At 48.4% G+C, this 23,953-nt stretch overlaps 1 protein-coding gene across 2 annotated transcripts in view; it reads right to left on the minus strand.

Moving 5' to 3' along the window:
• ephb1 (EPH receptor B1) overlaps positions 1-23,953 on the minus strand; it is a gene marked incomplete at both ends in the record, with an annotated part of 174,960 nt that overhangs the window by 62,431 nt on the left and 88,576 nt on the right. For both annotated transcript variants that reach the window (XM_080836783.1, XM_080836782.1), the window contains one exon: positions 6,645-6,800. In XM_080836783.1, coding sequence (XP_080692909.1) covers positions 6,645-6,800 — 156 coding nt within the window. The remainder of the gene's footprint in view (positions 1-6,644; positions 6,801-23,953) is intronic.

Here is a 23,953-nt window from a genome sequence, read left to right on the forward strand (position 1 = left end):
TTCATTTGTCGAGTGCATTACTTACCACCCTTCCATTGGCATCCATTTAGTGGCCTGAGTCGCCATTGATTTTTCTTACATGTTTCCAGTGTTAATTATACAAAGACATCATCATTGACGCCATATTGTGGTGTCTTCTAGTCCGTAGCCACAGAGCTCCATGTTCCCTTCTCGCAGATATGAGCGTGAGACTGTTGCCACAGTCAGATGTGCTAGTGTGTGTATGTGTGTCTGCCATGTTCCCTGTGCCACATGCAACAGTCAAATGTACTAGCGTGTGTGTGTGTGTGTCTGGCATGTTCCCTGTGGCATATGCATAGGGGTTTTCCCTAAGACTAGGAAACAAATGTTATGGATGTTTCACAGCCTGTGTTTCATGTCACGGCCAAACATGAATGTGTGTGTGTGTGTGTGTGTGTGCATCCATGGGGGTTATCGCTGAGACTACAGGCAAATCCAGTGGATGTTTCTGAGCCGGTGCCTCATGCCATCCTCCCCAAGGGGTGCAATCGTCCTCTCCTGGCTGCATAAGAGTGAGAGTGAGAGTGAGAGCGTGATCTTTTATACCACTGACAGCCGCCTGATGAAGCGCTGAGCACCAAGAGCTGCAGGTGGATTTAGTGCGGGCTATAAAGCAGCGGGCGACACAAACTCGACCGACCGCTCCCGAAACCTGGCAGTGTGCCAACTCAGTCGGTCCCCGGCCTCCCCTCTGCACCCCTTCGATAAGAAGATGCACTCATGACACCTCCCCCCCCCCCCCCTAAATAAACACGGCAGAACATTGTTTACGCTGTCGGTCCCTGCTGCTGTGTCCCATGCCGTTACTCACTCTCCTTCACTCTTGTTTGTTTCGCTGATGTAAAACAGGCCACTGGGGAGAGGTTCACAGCAGCTCTGATACGCATCGCAGACAAGAACGAGAGACACAGTGAGAGCAGGGGGGGTTGGAGAGAGAAAGAGATATATAGAGAAAAAGGGAATGATCGAGAGAGAGGGAGCCTGACAGAGAGGGAGTTTATTTAAGAGGCGCTAACACGGGCCTCATGGGCACTGGTTAGCTGGAGCGCTTATACCACTCCACTCCGCCTTAATGGCTTCCCCGAGAAACAAGAGGAAACAAACCAGGCCAAATTGACAGAGATGCATTTGCATGAAAGACTCTGTTTTCACCATGCTCGTTCTTTTTTTTTGTAGCGGTGCCATCAAACAACAGTTGCTTTTATCCCTGATGAGAACCTGTTACGGCCAGGCACACAAGCCACGACAGAACGGGAACAGAGATGAAGTTCAGATCAAAAATCTAGGGGGGTTTATAACATAAATTGTAAACACCAAAACAGGTTAAACCAGCGCAGCCTGACTCTACGGTGTAGTTGCCACTAGAGAAACCACTCTACCCTTTCAAGCCAGGCTGAGCTCAGTTTATAACGGGAGAGCAGACGAGCCTCAGGTGAGCAACACTGCACAGGTGAAACCCATCTGCCTGAAGTATAGAAACAGAAACCTAGATGATGCAAGCCACCAGCAGGGGTAGCCAAAACAAATGCTGTGACACCCCCAAGGGCAGAGGAACATAACAAAAAGTGTTGGTTACATAAACCAACACATCCACATCCACTATCTGCTGGACTCATATGTGTCCATGTTTAGTCAACAGCTTCTGCCCCTGAACACATATAAAAGGGAATTTCGACTCCTGTCCAAGGAGGTAAAGTTAGAGGATGGTGAGGTGTAGCCAGTGGAGCTAAGCTGCATTGGTGTGATTGTTGCGGTGGGCACAGATTCGAGCGGCTGGGCAGAGGTAAGCTGCATTGGTGTGATTGTTGCGGTGGGTACAGATTCGAGCGGCTGGGCAGAGGTAAGCTGCATTGGTGTGATTGTTGCGGTGGGCACAGATACGAGCGGCTGGGCGATGCGGCTCTCTGTCTAAGGTGGCTGGGGAGGCAGGAGTGATGGGAGTGGAGTCGCACACATTCACAGGTTCTCCTCAGGCTCCGTGGCAGAGGAAGAGGGACTGTGTGTCCAGTAGAAGTGACAAGAGGGGAGGCAGCGATGTGCTGGGGGTGCAGTCAGTGTGTGTGTGTTTGTGTGTGCATGTATGTTTGTGGATGTGTGTTTGTGTGTGTGTGTGTGTGTGGGTGTGTGTGTGTGTGTGTGTGTGTGTGTTTGTGTGTGTGTGTGTCTGTGTGTGAACATTGCAGGGGGGTGCACAGAGCTTAAGCACAGGGCGCAATCACTCAGCCGCCAGCCGGTGCAGGTTGGGGGATTAGACCAGGCAAGGCAATTACACTGGCTTAGGGTTTGTTTACTACTGAATTACTGACAAAATTGTCCTCTCAGGCCGCTGCTTGGAGGTGCTGAGACCCCACAAGGCACTCCCCACACATAGAGAGAGAGAGAGAGAGAGAGAGAGAAAGAGACAGGGGGAGAGAGGCAGCCCGGTCAGCACTGGCCAGTGGAGCAGAGGGGAGCGGAGCTCGGCAGGGCTTTCAGATACGTAGCCACAGGACCCCAAAGAATACAGCTGAGCGCTCCATTCAGGAGACACAGATTAATCAGTCTGCAGAGAAACACAGAGCTGTCTGTCTGGGGGGTGTGGGCGTGTGGTGGGGCGATGGGGGGATCAGTTCCTGTCTGATGTTGTCGCAGGGGGACATGACACAGGGGACATGAGGGACATGGATGTCTTCATGGGGGAAAAGGATGCGTTCCCCGTGCCTTATTGCCAAGGCGCAGAGAGAGAAGCTGCCAAGGCTAAGTGCTGAACACGAGGAGCCCCCCCCCCCTCAGCCCTCTGTGTGCTGCTGCAGAGGGGTGTTTTCAGCAACACTGAGGTGTGCTGTTGTGCCTGGGTGAGCTGCATTAACGAGTCCCGCTCCGAGCCACTGAACAGCCCTGTCAGCCTCTCCTCCCCTCTCACACAAGCTCAGGAAAATAAGAGGGTTTCAGAGAGAGAGAGAGAGAGAGAGAGAGAGAGAGAGAGACGGAAAAAGAGAGAAGGAGAGCAGAGTGTGCAAGAGATGAGAGGGTGAAAGAGAAAGAGTGGAAGACAAGACAGGCCGAGTAAGTTAAGTAGAGTTTAGTGAAAGTGGTGAAAATAAAATGAGGAATGGGAAGAGCTGGCGTCTGTGGTTGTGCCTCAGGATGCATCTCTGCATCTCCCCCAGTGGATTAATCATCTGCGCTCTCCGCTGCCTGACTCCCACCAATTAATGGCCTGCCTGTCAGTCTATAGCTGTTTCCATGGGCCTGACAGTGGGGTGGGTTCAGTCTATAGCTGTTTCCATGGGCCTGACAGTGGGGTGGGTTCAGTCTATAGCTGTTTCAATGGGCCCGGGAGTGGGGTGGGTTCAGTCTATAGCTGTTTCAATGGGCCCGGGAGTGGGGTGGGTTCAGTCTATAGCTGTTTCAATGGGCCCGGGAGTGGGGTGGGTTCAGTCTATAGCTGTTTCTATGGGCCCGGGAGTGGGGTGGGTTCAGTCTATAGCTGTTTCAATGGGCCCGGGAGTGGGGTGGGTTCAGTCTATAGCTGTTTCAATGGGCCCGGGAGTGGGGTGGGTTCAGTCTATAGCTGTTTCAATGGGCCCGGGTGTGGGGTAGGTGGAGGAGTAGGGATGGGTGGGATCCACTGCGGTTTCGGTTGGGTTCGGCTCAGTTGGGTTGGCTCGGACTAGGCCAGTCCCAGAGGCACCATCCATTCCCCCGGTGGCGCACTGAGGGGGCGCTGGAGCTGGGGCTTCTTGCTGGGAGTCGAGAGCACCCTCAGGGGGAAGTCAGCGGGATGTTGGGGGTGCAGGAAGTGAAAGATGGACGTTTTCTGAGGCACGGCGGCAGCAGCAGCAGCAGCGGCAGCAGCGGTGGGAGCAGGGAATGGATCGCTCCGGTGCCCCGCTGACACAAGCAGGAGCTCACCAATCCATCACCCTCCTAATCAGGCAGATTTCTACACAGCCCTTTTATCCTCCACTCCTGCTGCTCCTGCTGTGGCTGCTGGGGCCTCAGGCTGAGCTGGGGCCTGTCTGAGCTGGGCTGGGCCGGGCTGGGCTGTGTGGTGTGGTGTGGTGCTGTGCGCTGCGGTGCTGTGTGGGGCAGGCAGGGAGGCAGGGGGGCATGCGTGCTCGATGCAGCTGTTCTGGGTGGGGAAACGCAAAGATAAAGGAAAGGCAGCGAGAGAGCAGTTGAGGCGTCAGCAGCGCTGAGTGTAGCATGCAAGCTTAACAACAAAAAATCAACACTTAACGAGAGAAGACGAATGAATGTGATCAACGGGCGCAGTTGGCTGCGTGAAGAAGGGAATCCCAGAAAAGCCTCCCGAACAGAGTAAACTTTCTAGGGCAGCACATCAGTCTTGATGTCAAATGCCATTAATAAGCAATGAAGCCCAAAATGAGCTTGATGTTTTCGTAACAACATGATTTTTAATTTGCACCCGTGTCAATAGGGTGGTAAATAAAATAAGAGCAAAGACGCCTCCTTCAAACAGACTTGCACAGTGAGATTGGGAAACTGGTGTAATGTGCTAATCCTCAAATGTGTTCTGCTCGCACAATGAATAATTGATCAAATTATCATTAACCAACAAGCACCCAAGCAACAGCTGCTCTTTGATAGTGAGCGATAGCTTGGGAGAGAGAGACAGGCGGAAAACATATGCGCCATCGTGTAACGGCTTTTCGAATTTTCCGTTTCATGGGTGATGCACCGTACTTTGCGACGCTTTCATAGACCTGCAAGCTCACAGGCTTCCCCCTTCTTCCTCTTTCGTCGTCCTCCTCCTCCTCCTCCTCCTGCACCTCTAGCTCCTCGAAATTCCTCCAATCCTCCGATGCAGCTGTCTGCTGTTTCCCCTCTCACCTCTCCTGCCTCTTTGAAGACCCTGAGCCACCGGCTGAAACCCATGGCCAAGACACACGGAGACTGCAGGGGTGGGGAGAGTACAGGAGAGTTAACACTCCCCTGCGGTCCGTACAGACAGTGCACTGACAGTACATGCTACTCCACAAAGAGGAGGATGGAGAGGAGATACCTCCAGGGGACCGCACACCCCAGTGCAGGTGCTCTTGATATCGGACTGCCAGTGTGGTTGAGAAGTCAGAGTTATCTGGCCGTCCACTAAAGACAGAACCTTCTAGGTTCCTCTGCTCACAGAGCTGGTTTTGTGTTGTTCTCATGGCCTGTGCCTCCTCTAGTGCGTCGATGTTCCAAAACCCTGGCGTTGACAAGTGAGCACATTCAAAATGGCATTCTTGTCATTTCAGGAAGTCAGTGGCACAAAAGAAGCTTCAGGAAAATGTAGCCCAGGACTAGAAGTCTTTGGAGTCACCTAAAACCATCATTACTATATACGGTTATGTAATCATGGGCTCTTTGTGGCTTGTTTTTTCTAGTCAGTCTGACCTCTGAACCTGGCCAGGTTGACCTTTGAATTTGCTCAGAACAATCCACAGCCACTGTGCTATGTGTGCCAGTCTTGATCTCTTTTCATGAATGAGAGAGAGTGAGAGAAAACACAGAGAAGCAGAAAAAAAGAACCAGAACACTTTCTTTTTACGGTATGTGCGTAGATCTTATCCTGCTGACCTACATAGCGCCGCTACATCTTTGCAATCCCCTTGGGTGCGTGAGCCTGTGGAGGGAGGACTAACAGGAGCCGGGAGTGGGCGATAAGCGCCAGAGAGAGAGAGAGAGAGAGACAGAGAGAGAAACGTCACTTCACTAGTCCACTGAGCCAAAACAGCCTTGGCTGCTTTATATGTGTGTGACTTGAAATAAATGAACAGGTGTGTGTGCTTTGCTTTCGCAGCAGGAGTGCACCTTGTGTCAGACACACACACACACACACACACACACACACACACACACACACACACACACACACACACACACACTCTCTCTCTCCGTCTGTCTCTCTCTCTCTCTCCATCCCTCTCCTGTTATTCGCTGGAGAACGTGGCTCTCCAGGGAGAGACGAGTAATACTCAGTCACTGCAGGATGGAGCCAACAAAAGATTTGCAAATGGCAGCATTTTCCTTTGGGTTTGAATCCTAGTCAAGAAGGCGAATTGGAAATCTGACCTAATTCTTATGGTGTGGTAATGATGGGGGGGGGGGGGGGGGGGGGGTCGTGGCATGGAGGACTGCACTTTCATTTCCAACTTTCTCCATTTCATTTTACATTCCTAACCTACTTAAAGCCGTCTTCAACTGGATAGGTACCCCCCCACCAGACATTTTGCATTTGATTTTTTTTTTCGATGTCAAACTAAGCATAGAAAAATGAAAATGGCATTTCGTTTCCAAGGGCTAATTGGTTATAAGACAGATATTCTGGAAATAAGTGGTATTTTTAACGGCACAGGGTAGGCCACAGACAGTGGCCTGAGTTTGAAGAGTTGTAGCCCAAACCCATATCAGGTCCCATATCACATATCCACAAAGACAATGGGATATTTCATGTGCATTTACTTATCACAGGGTCTATCCAAAGCTATAGTATAGGACAGTTACACAGTTTCCTTAGTAGTTTTGCTGTTTGGGCATCTAACCCATGAAACCCATGAAACCCATAACCATGGCCTTGGAGTTTATAGCAACGTGCTCTACTGGCTGAGCTCCAAAGAAAGAGTGAGAACTGCACTTACTGGTGCAGGGCATGTCAGGCAGGTCCGTGTCTCCGCGGTAGTAGCCATTCCTGCACACGCAGATGGTGGCAGCCTCCGAGGTGGACCTGCTGTTGGGGGGACACTGCAGGCACAGTCCCTCCCCCTGACTCGATTTAAATGTCCCTGGGGGGCAGGCTGAGAAGAGACCGAGAAAAAGAGGGGGGGGGGGGGGGATGGGCGAGAGAGAAAGAGAAGAGATGTCAGTAATGGTTAAAATTAACAAGTGTAACAAAATATGTGTATGCATATTCTATAAATGGCTCCTGCATCTATTAAATGTATACATCTATTCTATATACATATGCACCTATTCTTTATATGGCTACTGCATCTATTTCGATTCAGGATTCACACACAGACAGACTCTTAAACTGCACTTGGAGATTGTCTGCCGGGGTTGAATTTTTCAGGCGTTCCGCATTGATCTGCAAGTGATAGCTTTGCACTTAGTACATCCATTTTAGGTTTCTCTCTAATGCAAATGTGAGAACCCGACGAGGACAGCGATTATTACGGCTGATATCATATCATCCAAGCACAAGAAATTCACCAAAGAGCATTTCATCAAATTTAAGGGAAGAGAGAAAAAGAACATTGAACAAAAAAAATTAAACAGAGCGAGTCTAGAGGAGCACGAGAGAGACGGTGATAATCCTCCTGCGTAAATGCTAACTCTGATAAATGCTTGGGCGTAAGCGAGCCGCTTCAAAGGCACCTCATGACACCTGGTGCCACCACAGCACAAAGTCAATCAATTCAAGAGAAACTGGGCTGCTTTTTAAAGCCTTGACTCATTTTGTTAAAAGTGCCACAGTGATTTCAGCCCCTTTGAGTTCCATTTGTCATGATCAGCTCTATGATTATTTGAAGTCTTGTTGAAATGTCACACAATGGTAAATGAAGACTGGGTGCAGAGTCCAAATAGTGCAGTCAGACTTGATGTGTAGTGTCTGAGGCGGATAGATAGAGGCAATTTTGCAAACTGCGAAGCAGAGTACAGACCGAGAGACTGAGATTGAGGGAGGAGAAAGAGAGAGAGAAAGACTTGTCAGGCGGGCAGTACGGCTTTGAACTGCACCAGACTTTCCCAAGCTTTCATATCGATCTGGCTAACAGCTTCCAGCAGTTGGGCCTCCAGCAGGCCAGCAGAGAAACAGCAGCACACAAACCTGACGCCTTCAAGAGAAGCACACATGCACAGGTGACATACCGGTGCTTACACACACTGCCATACACACACACACACACACACACACACACACACACACACTGACCCACTTCGAGTCTGTAGAAAAAAAGCCAGCAGACAACTGTATCTGCAACACCTCAATCTGTGTATGAATGCCAAACCCATGTCCATGTAACTAAACAAATGAACAAACACACATACAAATGTCATTAAAACAGATACAAATACAGTAACTTCAGTCCTGTATATAACTTCAGATGATGTGTCGTGACATAGGATCTGTCTCTGCATTTCTCAGTTTACAGTATATAAAAACCCAAGAGGAGGATGATGCAGAGATTAAGGATGTAAATGTGTGTGGGAAAAGATGGAAGGTTGCACTAGATGGATGAACGGATGGATGGATTGACAGATGGCGGAGGAAATCAAACATGTTCCAAAGCCCGCTGGAGAATAAGAAAAATATTCTCCTGTAATGAGTTGAGACAAACATGTTGTCTCTCCTTCTCTCTTCCTTCTATTGCCTCCCCATTCTTCTCCCTCTCTCCATCTCTGTCTCTCTTCCCCAATCCTTTCTTTTAGTCTTTGAACAAGAACTGGGCTCTGTCATCTGGAATGACAGAGGGGTGGATTCAACTTTTGTACCTTTATATCAACAGCCTTTTAAGATTTAATTAAAAATGTTATGCTTCATTAAAAACAGAAAAAAGGGACAGTGAGTTTTGGGGTCTGGATTACAGTATGCTTTATTACACCATTAAAACAGGCAACTTTCCTTTTTTTGCCTGTTTAATTTTTATGAGTCGCCCCAAACTGTTGAACTGGCAGCTTCAGTGGACTGTCAAACGACGCCCAAACCTCTGAGACTGTTGAAACAGAGGGAGGTAGGCCCACTGACAGATGGAGGAATGAGAGAAAGATGAGAATGAGAGAGAGAGAGAGAGAGAGAGAGAGAGAGAGAGAGGGGAAGAGAGAGAGAGGAAGAGCACGACAAGAGAAGATGAGAGATTGAGGGGGAGAAAAAAGGGAAGGAAAGTCGAGGTAGAGAGAGAAAGATAAGCAAAGAGAATGAGAGAGAAAGACACCAGGAGACGAGCGAGAGAAATGAAAGAGGGGGGAGGGAAAGCGGAGACAGGGAAGAGATGCAAGGCTTAACAAGCGAGACATTAGGGGCCTGGACCGGGCCACAAAGCAAGATTACTCTTCATCATCCACCAGCCAGCGCCATGGCAACAAGGTTCCTCTGTCACTACCCCTGGTGATCCGGCAAAGGCGAGGGAGGCAAGGTGCTGGAAGAAGAGGGGGGCGCTGTTAGGCCCCGGCTCCCCCCCACCGAGATGAGCTTTAGGGGAGAATAACAGGAGAATGAAGGTCTCATGAACCTTTATATAAATGCACACACACACACACACACACACACACACACACACACACACACACACACACACACACACACACACACACACACACACACACACACACACACACACACTCTACCCAGATAACCTTTTCCAGCCAAAGGCAATCTACACAACCTAAAAAGTGCCCAAAATAGGATATTCTGAGCCTTTGTTTATATGCCCTGCTGAATAATTGATTTAATTCAGGTTGATCTTATGCGCTTCTACATATTTTAGCTATGTTGATAGAGTGCAGATAAGCCATGCAAGAGATTGCATTTTAACCTGCAAAGCAGATGGCTGACTTTCTGGCTGACATGAAAAGAGGCGAGGAAGAGCAAAAGAAAGCAAAGTAGAGATGAAGAGAAGAGAAGGCAGTGGAGGGAAGAAGAGAGATGCATGAGAGAAGAGAACTAAGAACGAGAAGAGAAGAGAAAAGGAGAGGAGTGGAACATTTGGTGCAGGGTACCCCACACATGGCAGAATGTGTGAACATGTGGGAGGTGTGGTGCCAGTCAGCCTGCCAGACAGCCAGCCAGTCCTCTACTCTCGTCTCCTCTAGTCTCATTACCGCACTTCTCCTCTCTTCTCCTTTCCTCTCCTCTTCTTTCCTCTCATCTCCTCTAGTCTCCTTTCCTCTCCTCTCCTCTCATCTGCTCTGCTCTCCTCTCCTCTCCTCTCCTCTCCTCTTCTCTTCTCTTCTCTTCTCTTCTCTTCTCTTCTCCTTTCCTCTCCTCTCATCTGCTCTCCTCTCCTCTGCTCTGCTCTGCTTTCCTCTCCTCTCCTCTTTTCTCTTCTCCTGTCCTCTCCTGGCTGACTTGAGTGATGCTGGCTCTATGAGATGTGTTTCATTGAGTGGATTTCATCTACTATACCACAGCCAAAGCTACACAGGCACCTAAGCCATAGGATTCAGGAAGAGTGTGTGTGTGCGTGTGTGTGCGTGTGTGTGTGTGTGTGTATCTGTGTGTGTGCGCATGCTCCATGCGTGCGTACGCAGATGGTAGTCTGTGTGAGTGTATGTGTGTGTGTGTGTGTGGCCCTGAGTGGCTGTGGGATGACTGAATGGCTGGATGGCATCTCCTCCTCCTCCCGGCTTCTACCAGGCACCCTGGGCCTGAGGCGGGGGACACCAGGTGTGTGGGAGTGAGTCAAAGCACCCTGATTTCATCGCTCGGGGAAGCCGCCAACCAGCCACCAAAAAATAAAACAAACACAAAAATTCAAAGGCTTAATCTCCATAAGCAACCTGTCTAAAAAACCTCATTACCAGATAAAAAACAAAATAGCAAAAAACACAGACAACCAAACAGACTATCATCTGCGCTGTTCACAAATGCTGCACCCATACACACACACACACACACACACACACACACACACACAAACAAACACACACAAAGAGTAGCATCTGCACTGTTCACACATGTCAACATAAAGCGTGAGCACGCGTGCAAACTCGTGTACACACACACACACACACACACACACAATCACACACACACACACACACACACATAAACACACACACATAAAGACAGTCCAAATGTGTGTGTCTAATGATGTACAAATAGCTAGCATGAGCCCACTCCCCCCCAACCCCCCCAGGCTCCTGTTTACAGATCCAGAGATGGGGAGCGAACTGTAGCGGAGAGAGGCAAAGCAATGTGAACACGTGCAAATAAAAGACACACAGTCTGCGGCTGCTGCTGCTGAATCAGCTGGGTGGGGTAATGTAGCCGCCGGGCATGCCGGCCTCAGAAGCCCGCACTCGTTCGCTAATATGGTGTGAAAAAGATAAAGAAGAGAGGAAGGGTGAAAGACAGACAGGAGGCCACTGACAGCGGCGACCCCGTTAAATGGAATTCTCATTCGCACATTTTACTCCAATTGTCTAGTGTCTGTCGGACAGACGAGGGGAAAATGAATTGGACTGCCATGTGGCCTGGCTGCCGGCACAATGATGTCCGCACGGAAGGGTCATTGTCCTCGTGGTCGAAGATGAGATCCAGGAGAAGGCGGGTGGTATGTGTGTGTGTGTGTGTGAGGGGCGACCCGGACCCCCTCAACAGAAACATACACCTTCTGCTCGATTTAATTCCACAATAGTGTTGGGAACTTTTCTAATCGACCTTGCGTATTATGAGCATGAGGCTGCCGCATTAAACCCATTAATTAATCTGGACCTGCTTGGCTGCACAGCACTGTCAGAGAGAGAGAGAGAGAGAGAGAGAGAGAGAGAGAGAGAGAGAGAGAGAACTAGAGAGAGCTAGAGAGAGAAATCCATGAACCAAATGGTTGGAAAACCTCTAAGGCCTGCATTTAAATCTCACTGCTGAGCTCAAAGCAGCTGGCGAGCAGCCCATGCAGCAAGACTGATTCATTAATATTTGGTTTGGAGGCGCAGGGTGTTCCTGTTCCTCAAAAGAGCTTTAAAGCCGCAGCGCAAAGATAAAAAACACCCCCACACACACACACATACACACACTCACACACTCACACATCGACAAAAATAAAACCACACACACACACTGATGAAAATGTTCGTAGACACACATACTCACATATGTGAAAGGGCACATACACACACACACACACACACACACACATACACACACACACAGGCACATTTTTCTTGTGGGGTTGTTGTGTTTGTTGGAAGACAAGAGGAGATTAGGAAATTTCATCTGCAAACAATTAGGCTCCCATGACACTTTAGGAGGGCCAGCACAAGCTGCCTGAACTTTGAAACAAAACAGCCGTGTGGTCTTCCATCATCCTCAACGTCTCACTGTGGCCTCACTCACCTCGTCTCGCCTCTCCGCTCCTCGCGACGGACAGAAAGGAGCCGAGCGGACCACCTAAGACAAAGAGCAGATGAACTCTCACAGGCGTTCACACCGCGTTCCCCTCCCTTACACACACGCAGTGTGTTCCACTATACTACACTACACTACCCACATACACACACACACACACACATAAAAAAACATCCTCACAAAAAACCTCCACATAAAAATGTTGTCACAAACACAAACACACACAAAACCAAAAAACATACACACATTCACAAACAGACACAAACAGTAACACTTGAAAACAAACTTACACAAACACAAATATGTGCGCTTTGCAAACACACACACACACAACCACACAACCACACACGCAAGCACGCACACACACACACACACACACACACACACACACCTGCTAGCCCACCTACACACACACATCCTCAGGCCCTTTCCACAGTAATTTTCTCCCTAAATGGGAATTTAATTAAATCCTACCTGGCACTGGGGAGTGTGTGTGCTCTTAATCTGACACTGGGCATCTCCTGCTACTACCTGGGGCCTGAGCTGCCGTCTTGCCTGAGTAACAGCCCCCCAGCACCTGCCTCTGCTCCTGTCCAGAGACTAGAGAGAGAGTGGACCAGGGCCCAGGATCCAGAGCTCATTGGCACTGATGGCTGTCTGATCTCTCTCACACTCAGGGGGGCTTGCAGTGCTGCCGACTGAAAAACGAAAGGATCTGCCCTCCATCTCACGAGAGAAAGGAAGAGGTGGAATGGAAAAGGAACCATCCCAACAACCAAAAAGTAAATCACTTTCAGAGATAGCTGAGCTCTCTAGCAAATGGACGCGTATTAAGGGGGAGATAAAGGGGAAAATGACATTTGCTCACAGCGGAGGGGGGTGTTGTTCAGAATTAGCACAGGCGGTTCTGAGGCCTGCCGGAGGACCTGCTGTGGCTGCTAAGATGTGAGCAGTGACGCCGTGCGATATCACGGGCAGAGGTGAGGTTCAATTATTGCGCCTGCAGGCGCCGGGCATAAAAGACACCCCGGTCCAGACTATACATCACAGCTTTAACCACATTGGCAACGTGTCACATGCCGTAGTCCAGCCTATAATGTACGGGCGCTGCATTAAAATATATATGGAGCTGCACAATTCCAAGTGAAATTGAAAGGATAGGATTTATTGGGTGTGGGTACGAGAATTATTAGTAGGACGTGCAGGGGTTGGTTGTGAGCAAATTAGCACATATGGGCTTGAGCGTGTGTTCTTGTATGTGTGTGTGTGTGTGTGTGTGTGTGTGTGTGTGTGTGTGTGTGTCTGTGTGTGTGTGTGTGTGTGTGTGTCTGTGTGTACGTGTGTGTGTGTGTGTGTGTGTGTCTGTGTGTACGTGTGTGTGTGTGTGTGTGTGTGTGTGTGTGTGTGTGTCAGTGTAAGTGGGGGGAATGACTGGGAGCTATGGCTGCCCTGTGCTGAAAAAAACTCTGTGACTAATCTGCTAAACTTGAGAATGGCGTCTGCAGCACATATACACAGATACACACAGACCGACACACACACACACACACACACACACACACACACACACACACACACACAAAACACTTTCTACCCAGCCATCTGGCTGTCCATGTCTCCTGGGTGTGCAACACTGAGAGGACACAAATATTTACACCACAGTGACATTCTCCCAATCTGCCCTGCAACTCCTTACACCACTCCAGACAAGGCAGGACATCCACACACACACACACACACATCCACTAAGCACTGCACACAGACAACCAGCATGGGCTAAAACAGCGGACGATGAACTGCAAACACAAACAGTGTGCAAGTCTGTTGAAGTAAATGTGTGTTATCAAGTGGTGTGTGTGTGTGTGTGTGTGTGTGTGTGTGTGTGTGTGTGTTAAATGCGCCGAACTGCCAAAATCCAGAGCCATCCATTTCTCTGGAGGGGAACAGAATAGAGGAGGTCCTTCAGGAATCCAGTGGTGCATTCCCTGACCCGTGCATTTAACCCCACACCTCCACCCTTGCATAACCCCCACTAACACCAATCCCCATCCATCACATGGGAAGGATCCCAGTCCTAGTCCTTTAAATTCTACCCACGTAGACACACAGAGGGCAAAGGTTGTGACACCATTTGACCCCAATGGGTCATTACGTTGCTCTGGCATTTAAGGTCAGCCTGCAATGAGGAAGAAGGTGTGTGTGTGTGTGTGTGTGTGTGTGTGTGTGTGTGTGTGTGTGTGTGTGTGTGTGTGTGTGTGTGTGTGTGTGTGTGTGTTTGACTGTCAGAGAGAGAGAGAGAGAGAGAGAGAGTGAAAGAGCACTTGTTTCTGTGTGAGTGTATATTTATATATAATTATATATATATACAGCATTTGCATGTGCTTCAGGTTCAGTACGTGTGAGTGAGTGATTAGGTGTGTGTGTGGGGGGGGTATTTGCATGCCTGTGTGTGTCTGTGCACAAACCTAACGGTGCAAACCCATGACACCGTTATGAGCGACGCGATTTCTAAACCCCATGCATTTCAACAGGAACCAATCCATTGTGACGTAGACCACCGTTTTGGGCAACGTGACCGATAAAAGTTCGGACATGTTGAATCCTATGCAAATGAGGAGCGATTTTTCCCGGCAGTGGCCAATGAGATTGTTTGGTGTTGTCTCTGACGGTTTGAAAATGGTAGGACTGTGGCATCGTTTGGTCGTTTAATTTGCTAAAAAGAAAGGCTTGGATGGCCTTGTAAGTGCTTGTTGTTGCCTGGTATGTTATATATTTAATCCTGGGCTTATTTGAACACAATGACAGTTTTGATATAAAGACAAGTGACTAGATAGCCTACTAACTGGCAAGCCTGCTCACTAGCTCACTAGTGCAGTCTGCTATTTCCACACGCTACACCACGCCCACTCAAAGCGATGGAAGCGTATCGCGTCGCTGTCATGGGTTTGCACCGTAAGTGTGTTTATGCTTGTGTGTCTGTTTGTGTATTTACAGGTCACAACACTAGTGCGTCACTGGCCTGGATAAGACGCTGCTGACAGTGATGGATGGCTGTGATCTGATGCGGAGCCTAGGAGCATACTGACTCTAACATGACACCTGCAACAGCAACAGGAAGTGCATCACCATCGGCAATCCCCAATGACCTCTCTCATCCCTCATCAAAACGGAAGGTACCCAACCTCACTGACGTCAGAGAACCCTATATCACTCCATAACACTACACTGAGCCCTGACTACATACAAATGTCACATGTAGCTTTATGTTTGCACAGAACTATTCAGTCATGAGGCATTGGATCACACTCAGTCATCATCGCAGGTGCCCTATGGAGAGTATTGAAGGGTTTGTTCAGTTGCTCCTGGGAAAAGCCAAGGATGAATGTCGCAGTGCTGTACAAAGAAAAGCACCAGCTACACGGATACAAAGACTGGGAGAGTCAGGCCCAATGAGAAAAAAAGACACATATCTGATGTAAAATCACTCGAGACCACAGCAATATCCTTTAGAGTATTATAGATCCTGCAGAGCTCAAGTCAGGGTGCTTCATGCATTTTAATAAACTGCACTGAACTATATCAGGGCCTTGCAAATCTCTGACAAAAAAAGCAAGCCAGCAGTTTTTTTTTCTGTCTTATCTCCCCCGGACTATGTAGTCATGTGTAGATCGTGCAGATCTAATTCTGATCCTCTGCGAAGCCTGGCTTTATCAAAGGATGGATCAACCGGCAGTGTAGCGCAAACACGCTCGAACCGTTTGAGATAAGGTGTTCATGTAGTCACCACAGAGAAACATAAATAAATATAAATAACAACGCTCTAAACAAGGTCCAACCAAAGGCAGCCATTACACAAGTAAGTTGTGACTTTGTTCTAGCTTTTGGCCTGCATATACGAAGGTCGTGTCCTGAAAAATCCCTGAGGCGAAAATAAAAATGAAGCTTATGCAACAGCAGGAGCGAGCCACCCAGCGCACAGTGACACTTGAAGCTAAAAAGGATGAACTCCTGGAGAATGACCCCTTGACCCCCAACAGCTCGGTGCTGTGTGAACAGCCTGTCTGAGCTGTGGCTGATGCCGTGCTCCGGGGAGGGGTTAGCTGCTAGCGTGCCGCTGTTTTTTTTCTGGGTCATGGTCACATTGCTCGGCCATTTGAGAAAAGGGGGCAAAGAAAATTGTGGCGCATCCAGCTGCAGCGAGAGCACCACAGCTGGACAGGGCAGGGTTCTGGGCAGAAGCGAGGGGGGTGTGGAGGGTGGGTGACCTCCTGGTGCTCCGGCCTGTCAGTGTTTGGGAATCTCCCGGACGAAGGAGCGCATTCTAGGCGTGAAAGGACAGATTGAAGAAAAGACCTTCAAGCTGAAGAGTTGAAGAGGAGGAGGATCCGCTCCTCTGATTCAACCCAGAATAAAAAAGAAACGAAAGGAAAGGAGAGAGAGAGAGAGAGAGAGAGAGAGAGAGAGAGAGAGAGAGAGAGAGAGAGAGAGAGAGAGAGTGAGGGAAAAGCCTCAGTGGCCATTAATCATTCCTCTGTCCTGCTCGTGTCAGGCCCCGTCTCCCCACCCCCCCTGCAGCCGAGAGGGAGAGGAAGAGAGAGAGGGAGAGAGGGAGAGAAGGAGAGAGAAATAAATAGAGAGCAAGACCACTGTTTACATCCAAGCCCACCACAAACACACATTCAAGCTAAATGGTGGAAGCGTGTCAAATTTAGCTCTCTCTAATACTCTCTCTCACTCATTCTCCATGCGTTTCTCTGTAGTGTTCTCTGTTAAGTGAAAATGCATTAGAGTGGAAGGTGTTGGAGCTACCTGCCCTGCCTGTGCATCCCTAACAATCATGTGCAAATCCAATCTCTTAAAGAAGATTTATGTGCTAGTGGAGTGGCCCGCCGCTGATAGGTGGGGTCCAGTTGCGGGGCGCAAGATGAGGCGTGGGGTAACAAACTCATTTACACACTGGTTTAGTCCACTCAATGCCCAGCGCATTCTCTCACTCTCTATCTCTCTTTCGCTCTATCTCTCTCTTTCGCTCTCTCCAAGGTCAGACGTGGCAAAGCTCTCTTAAGTCACTTTCTTTTCTTTCACTCTGCTCATCAGTGTCTTCCTCTTTTCTGACCCACAGTTCATCAATTGCTAAGAAAGAAAGAAACAGGCTGTGTATTTATATGATAGCTGGGGTGGATTAATATCTAGATCCTTGCTCTCTCTCTTTCTCAGTCGTTTATCTTCTGTTGTTGTCTCTCTCTCTCTCTCTCTCTTTCTATCTCACACCCCATTTATAAGCTGCTAGGCGAAAGAAACTGGTTGCGTTCTTTAACAGTAGGGCTCATGTTTCCTCATTCCACTAATGATGGTCTAGGTCTCTGTAAGAAGAGTAGAAAGGAAAAAAAGAAGAATCACATAGGATGAATAATGGATGTCTAACATATTCATCTTCATAACAAAGCCTGCCTCGGATTAACATTTGACAGACTTAGCACGGACTACTGCTGGGAGTATCTCCTTTTTTTAATGAGGCCCAGTCAAAGTTGATGACTTTACCCTTGACCATGTTTTACTGAGATGCTCTCCTGAAACCCTCTCGGCACAGTAGATAAGAGAAGCGGGGGAAGACACAAACGTGCGGACAGGGAGAGTGTGTGTCACGTGGGGGGCTGTGGCTCGTGGTGGTGGTGGTGGTGGTGGTGGGCAGGGGGCTATTGGCTGCCTGGCTCTCCGAGACTAACAGGGACTGTGTGTCCACACACACTGAGTGAGAGTGTCATGATGACAGATGATAAGTGAACAATTGGCCTTAAGCGCAGTCGAGGGCCCCGGCAATGTACAGTCACAACAATGAGGAGAGCAGGAGAGAGAGAGAGAGAGAGACAGAGAGAGACAGAGAGAGGAGGATGAAAGAAAGAGTGAAATAAAGACAGGAAGGAGGTGGTGGAGGGAGAGAGAAATTGAGATGAGACAAAGAGAGAAAGAGAGAGAGAGAGAGTGCAATAAAAAATAGCAAGATGTAGATATGTATGTATCTTTGTTAAAAGTGAATAAAACAGGACTGAGTATGCGTGTGTGTGTGTGTGTGTATCTGTGTGTATCTGTGTGTATCTGTGTGTGTGAGTTAGCGCATGTGCGCCCATTGTCTATGCAGATGGCTTCAATTCTAATCTTTGTCTAACATCTTGAACTAGCTATAGACAAACAGCGCTGAGGGAAAAATCCATGGCACTGATTGGGATGCCATTGAATAGAAAACAATGAGCAGTGGTGCTGGCCATGGCCAGGCCGACTCAATAGAGGGCACTGCAGCTGTCAACCTGCATGGAGCACAGACACACTCTCAGACTCTCAAACAAAACAGCGCATTTGCTCTCTCCTCTTTGTCATAACCAAGCATGTTATTTGTGTGTACACATGTCTATGAGTGTATATGCTATACGAGTGTGCACGTGTACGTATACCTGTGTGTGTGTGTGTGTGTGTGTGTGTGTGTGTGTGTCCTATGTGTTCTACATGTGTCCCTATGTGTTACATATGCTACAGTAGCTAATAAGCTCCGAATAGCCTCTCGTCTACGAGACGGTCGGAATCATCTCCAGCTGAATGCCCAGTGACAGCATGGCAGGTTTGTGAGCAGCAGCACATATTTGGACACGGCACAGTGGTGAGAATGGGGATACATCAGCAGTTTTTCAGCATATTAAAAAGAATAATAATAATTATATAACATAATACAAATCTGAAAAACAAGATCTGACACTGGCACGCAAGAGAGAGAGAGAGAGCGTGAGAGAAAGAGAATAAGAGAGAGACAGAGAGAGAGAGAGAGTGAGGGAGAGAGAGAGAGAGAGAGAGAGAGAGAGAGAGAGAGAGAGAGAGAGAACAGAGAAGAGACAACATTGGTATTCCGATGCCGTCCAGTGGCACTTGAGCGGGAGCGGCACAGCAGTGAGGCGGCCGGGTAACATATCGCCACTCAGCAAGCAGTAACATGCGCTCCCTCTCCAATCTACACTGTAATCAAAACCAGACTGGGGACTGGCTTGGCTCATGGCTCCTCTCTTTCTCTTCTCACCCTCTATCCCTCTCTCTACCTTCACTGCTGACTGTCAGCTCAGGGGGATAGGGAGTGGTGGGCAGGCCACTTGCTGGTGGACAGGGGGGGGGGGGGGGGGGGGGGGGGGCACCTTCTCTTGTACCCTTCTCACTGGCACTGATGAATGGGCATTCGCCAGAGAGAGAGAGAAAGAGAGAGAGAGAGAGAGAGAGAGAGAGAGAGAGAGAGAGCACCCCAGCAGTGGGGTTTTCTGCTGATGCCCTCAAAGAAAACACACATCTCTCACACACACACACACACACACACACACACACACACAAATACGTGTGCACACACACATCACACACACACACACACAAACACACACACACACACACACATAGGTGTGCACACACACATCACATACACACACACACACATACGTGTGCACACACACATCACACACACACACACAAATGAAAAACCCACAGCAGCACACCTAGCAGCTTGGTGTGACACAGATCTGGCCCTGATCTGTGAATGCCTGAGAGGACATGACCATCATTCCACCAGGGCTTTTCTGAGTGCACTTGAAGGGGTCGATTTGAGATACAGCTTCAGGATAAAAGAGCACCCACACACTTTTATATACTTTTCTTCACAAACTTCTGACTCAAGTTCTTTAAAGAGTTGTCTGGCTAAGTGCAAGTATATGGTTTGCCTTGACAACGTTTCTATATAATCTGACCTTGTGTCAGTCAACACTGTGACACACTGTGTCGGTAAATATTGAAAATATTTTTGGTCTTTTACCATGGGGAGTCAATCACACCCTCCAGATTAGCTATTCATATGTATCTATCCATCTTTCTCCGTCTGTCTCTCTTTCTTTGGTCCAAAACCACAGTACTCTCTTTAATCACATGTGTCCAAATGAGCAGTCAGCCCGCCCAGACCAGAAGAACAACCATGCACACTGATCACATCACCAAAGTGCCAAGACTGTTCAAAACAGTCAGCCAGATTCACAGTGCAGCATGGTGAGGCTTTGTTTAGGCTGACCCAAACTCTACTCATACTGCCCAACTGCTCACCTGTTGCCTAAGCCTGACTCCTCAAGTAGCCTGGTTTTCTGTCAGGCAGTAGACAGGCAATTCTAGCCATGTTTGAGTGGCCTACCGGTATATGGTCTCAGATTCGGAACATATAATTCTCCTGTCTGCAGCTGCCTCTGTGTGTGTTAGTGTTCTGTCACTGGTGAATGTGTGTGTGTGTGTGTGTGTGTGTGGAAACACTGCCAGTCTGCAGTCCTTTGGAGGAGTGCACTCAGTGTCTTTTCCCTCCACAGGGCACAGAAGAAGCAGCGCAATATAATGTCTGTCAGCCAATCTTTGTGACCACCACCACTGAGCTTGTCTTCCGTGTGATGTCTCTTAACATTTCCGCTTGTGTAGTCTGGCTTCCGGCAATTATTATGTCTATTAAATGTTCTACTTCACATTATTTTCCTTTTTGTATCTCACGCTTATTTGACTTGATTCATCAACTGCGTCTGTTTCTTTTCTGTTATCTGGGCAGCAGACACTGACACTGGCGAAACGCTGGAAGGCCTTTGCCTTGTTGTTTGCCTCTTCTGGGAGAACAAGAACGTTAACCCAATCACAACACAAGCCTTGTGATTCTTCCTGCAGCCCCAGTGTTGCTCTTGGATAAAGGAACCGGAGAGGGATGATGGAGCGCTTCGGTAATAAAATGAGCACTTACAGAGTGCTGCCAATTACTTTTGGGCTCAACCGCCTGAGGAATAAAGTATATGTTCCAAAAGACAAATAGCTTTTGCTTTTATTCCTCTCTGCCTTCCTTTTCAAACTTGCCCCTGCCATTAGCGTCGTCTGTCTGTGAGCTTGTCTCTTTTAAAAGGACTCCACCTCATTAACTTCATGCACCGATCAATTAATCCATAGCAGTTAGCCAGAGATGCCCACGCTCCTGGTCTCTCTCTTTCTCTGTCTCTCTCTCTCCTGATTTCCTGTTAATGGCAACATGGACCATCCACTATCCCCCCACCCACCCACACACACACGCAGACACACACACACGCACTTCCATTTCTGCAAACAATCACCGGTCACTGAGAACACAACAATGCAGCAGGGAGTTGAAAGACAAGGAATGAAAAGAATACGTCAAATGATGGCAACAAATGAGGTGCAGTTGAAGGCTGTCTGCATGAATGAAAAGAATAAAGGCAAACGCAAAAAAAAATTGTAGAGAGACATAATAAAGTGACGATCATTGAAATGTGTAGAGAAGGCTCTTAATGAGCTGTTTGATGTGATCCCTGTTCCAAAAAAAAGGCAACCAAAGATAATTGGGTGAAAACAAAGACTCACTGGTGAGACGAGGAAGAAATTAGGCGTTCTGACTCCAGCTGCAGAACCCCCACGTCCCAGGAGAGACCTAACTTTTCGTCGACGTACATTGTTTCCCGATGTCGGCACAGATTTGCAGCCGTGTGGACTTTTTCACACGCCACAGAACAACAGCCTGCCACAGAGTGTGGTGCCAAGGTGAGTGCTGATGGAACGCACTGCAAACAGAGGCCTGTTATTTGACATGTTTGACTTGGAGAAGTCAGCAGGCCACAAGGCAAGGCCCACACCTCCCCCGACAGGGTCAGCCGCAACAAACGAGACAGCCATCCATGGGCCTCTGCTTGTGTGTTCTAACACTCTGAGGTGTTTTATGGAATGGGGAGACCTCGGAGAGACTAATGCACTCCCTGACATGTTCTCTGTGTGTGTGTGTGTGTGTGTGTGTAGCAAGAGAGAGTTTGTGTGTACAGTACCTGATTATGTGCGTGGGGTGTGAGACTCCGTAGAGAAACACATTTGCATTAGTTTACTACTTTTTATAAAAGCCACTAGATTAAAGCGGCTTGTTTCAGGTCTCAGAAGTGTATTTGTGTGTGTGTCTGTCCTTACATGTTATCAAATCCTCTGTAATAGAGAGAAGGGCACAGCATTGCACAGCACAGCAACACACCAGAGACAGAGACCTCATCTTTCCCGCAGTCTTTTCCGCAGCTATGCTAAACCACTGCTGTCACAAACAGCTATTCAAGTAGCTCTGTGTAGCAGAAGCTGTCTCTGGAAGTTAAGATGGGTCTTTCAACTTCAGACTCAGTCATCACACTTGATAATGTAACATGCTGACATAATAAATACTGTCTCCCTTAAGTGTCCAACTCAAAGTGTGCTCATCTCCACTGTAATTACCGGCGAAAGCTGTTGATTTCTCTTATGCCTGCGCCACTGCATTTTGACAAGCGCAGATATCAAAAGGAAAATCAAACACGAGGCACTCAGGTAAAGAAGCCTTTGTAGTTTTCTTTTGTTTACTCCGTTGAGGAAAAGGCACATTTGCATGGGCAGCTTTTCTTTATTTAGCTGTTTTTTGTTTTTTTTTGTTTTCTCACAGTTAGCGCAGCTTCTTCGTAGCGCCTCAGCGCTCTCCAAGCCATGCTTACTTCTGTGGCCTGGTTGTCGGCGCATAAACATCCCATACCACACCCTCCCCCTGAATCGTTGATAGGCTGCCTGAGCGAGTTAACCGCGTGAGGGAACATGTGACCTGGATTCCTAGCAGATGTTCTAGCGCACGCTCGGAACCTGAGCTTTCCATCTCGCCGCAACACGGCACTCCGCCATTGCCTCCTCGTCGCAAGCGATTTGCATATTATTCATTCGGCAGATGCTTCGAGAGAGGGCAAGCCTGGGAGTCAAGATGCATTTTCTTTATGCAGTGGAGGTGAGTGCAACAACAAGCTGAGTGCGAGGAATGCCTGCGATCCCATTTGGGGAGAGGTTAGCCCTGACAAAGTAAGGCACGGCATCAGGGATTCATACACATGCAATACACCCGGCACTACAATGCCAGACGCTGAAGTCGCTAACTACTCTATTTGCAATTCAGCTTGTAAATCATGTAGTCCCACTCTACTAAATAACCCACAGGAGTCCAATACAGCACAATGGCACTTGAGATACGTAAACGATACTAAAGTACTTTAACGAGCCGCATCCTTGACAAATAGATGCATAAAACATAGTAGTGTGCAAGCATATGAATGGATATGCTCTGTTCAGTGTTGCCTCTCCTTCCATTAAAACAGCATGACTTGGAGGCACACAATGACACCAGGGTTCAGGCCTGTCCTTCTGCGATCTTGCGAAAGACACAGGGCCCTCGTTTTATGTTGAGGCGATGTGCAAAGCAACAAGCAAAGTCCGTCACACATGAACTACAGCTATCATGGGAGGTGTGGGTGCATTATGCTGGCCCACCCATGTCTTAGCTTTGGATCTTGCTGATGGTTTTAAATACCACAGTTTGCCAAGTCATTAAATTAGCTTTAGTTCATGCGTAACAGATTTGCTCGTTGTTTTGCGCTTTGCACATCAATGAAATTAGGCCCAGAGAAAGAGGCCAGGTAGCCACAAGGATTACAGGAGGGAGCCAACACACATGCATACAAGCCAGAGTTAGGAGGGAGAAAACAAACACACTGTACATGCAAGCACATGTACACACACAAACACACACACACACACACACACACACACACACACACACACACACACACACACACACACACACCCTGACACACACACACACATACACACAAGCACACACAAGCACACACATAAATGCACAAACATGCTCACTCACAGATGGCAGATGGAGGGATCAGAAGACCATCCCTGTTCTTTTGCCCCTCTCAAGTTGCTTCATCGATGGAGGGAGACAGAGAGAGACGACAGCCTCACCGTAGACTGACTGCAAGTACCGCTCTA

The sequence above is a fragment of the Sprattus sprattus genome (assembly GCF_963457725.1).
Source record: "Sprattus sprattus genome assembly, chromosome: 4".
Classification (NCBI taxonomy): Eukaryota; Metazoa; Chordata; class Actinopteri; order Clupeiformes; family Clupeidae; genus Sprattus; species Sprattus sprattus.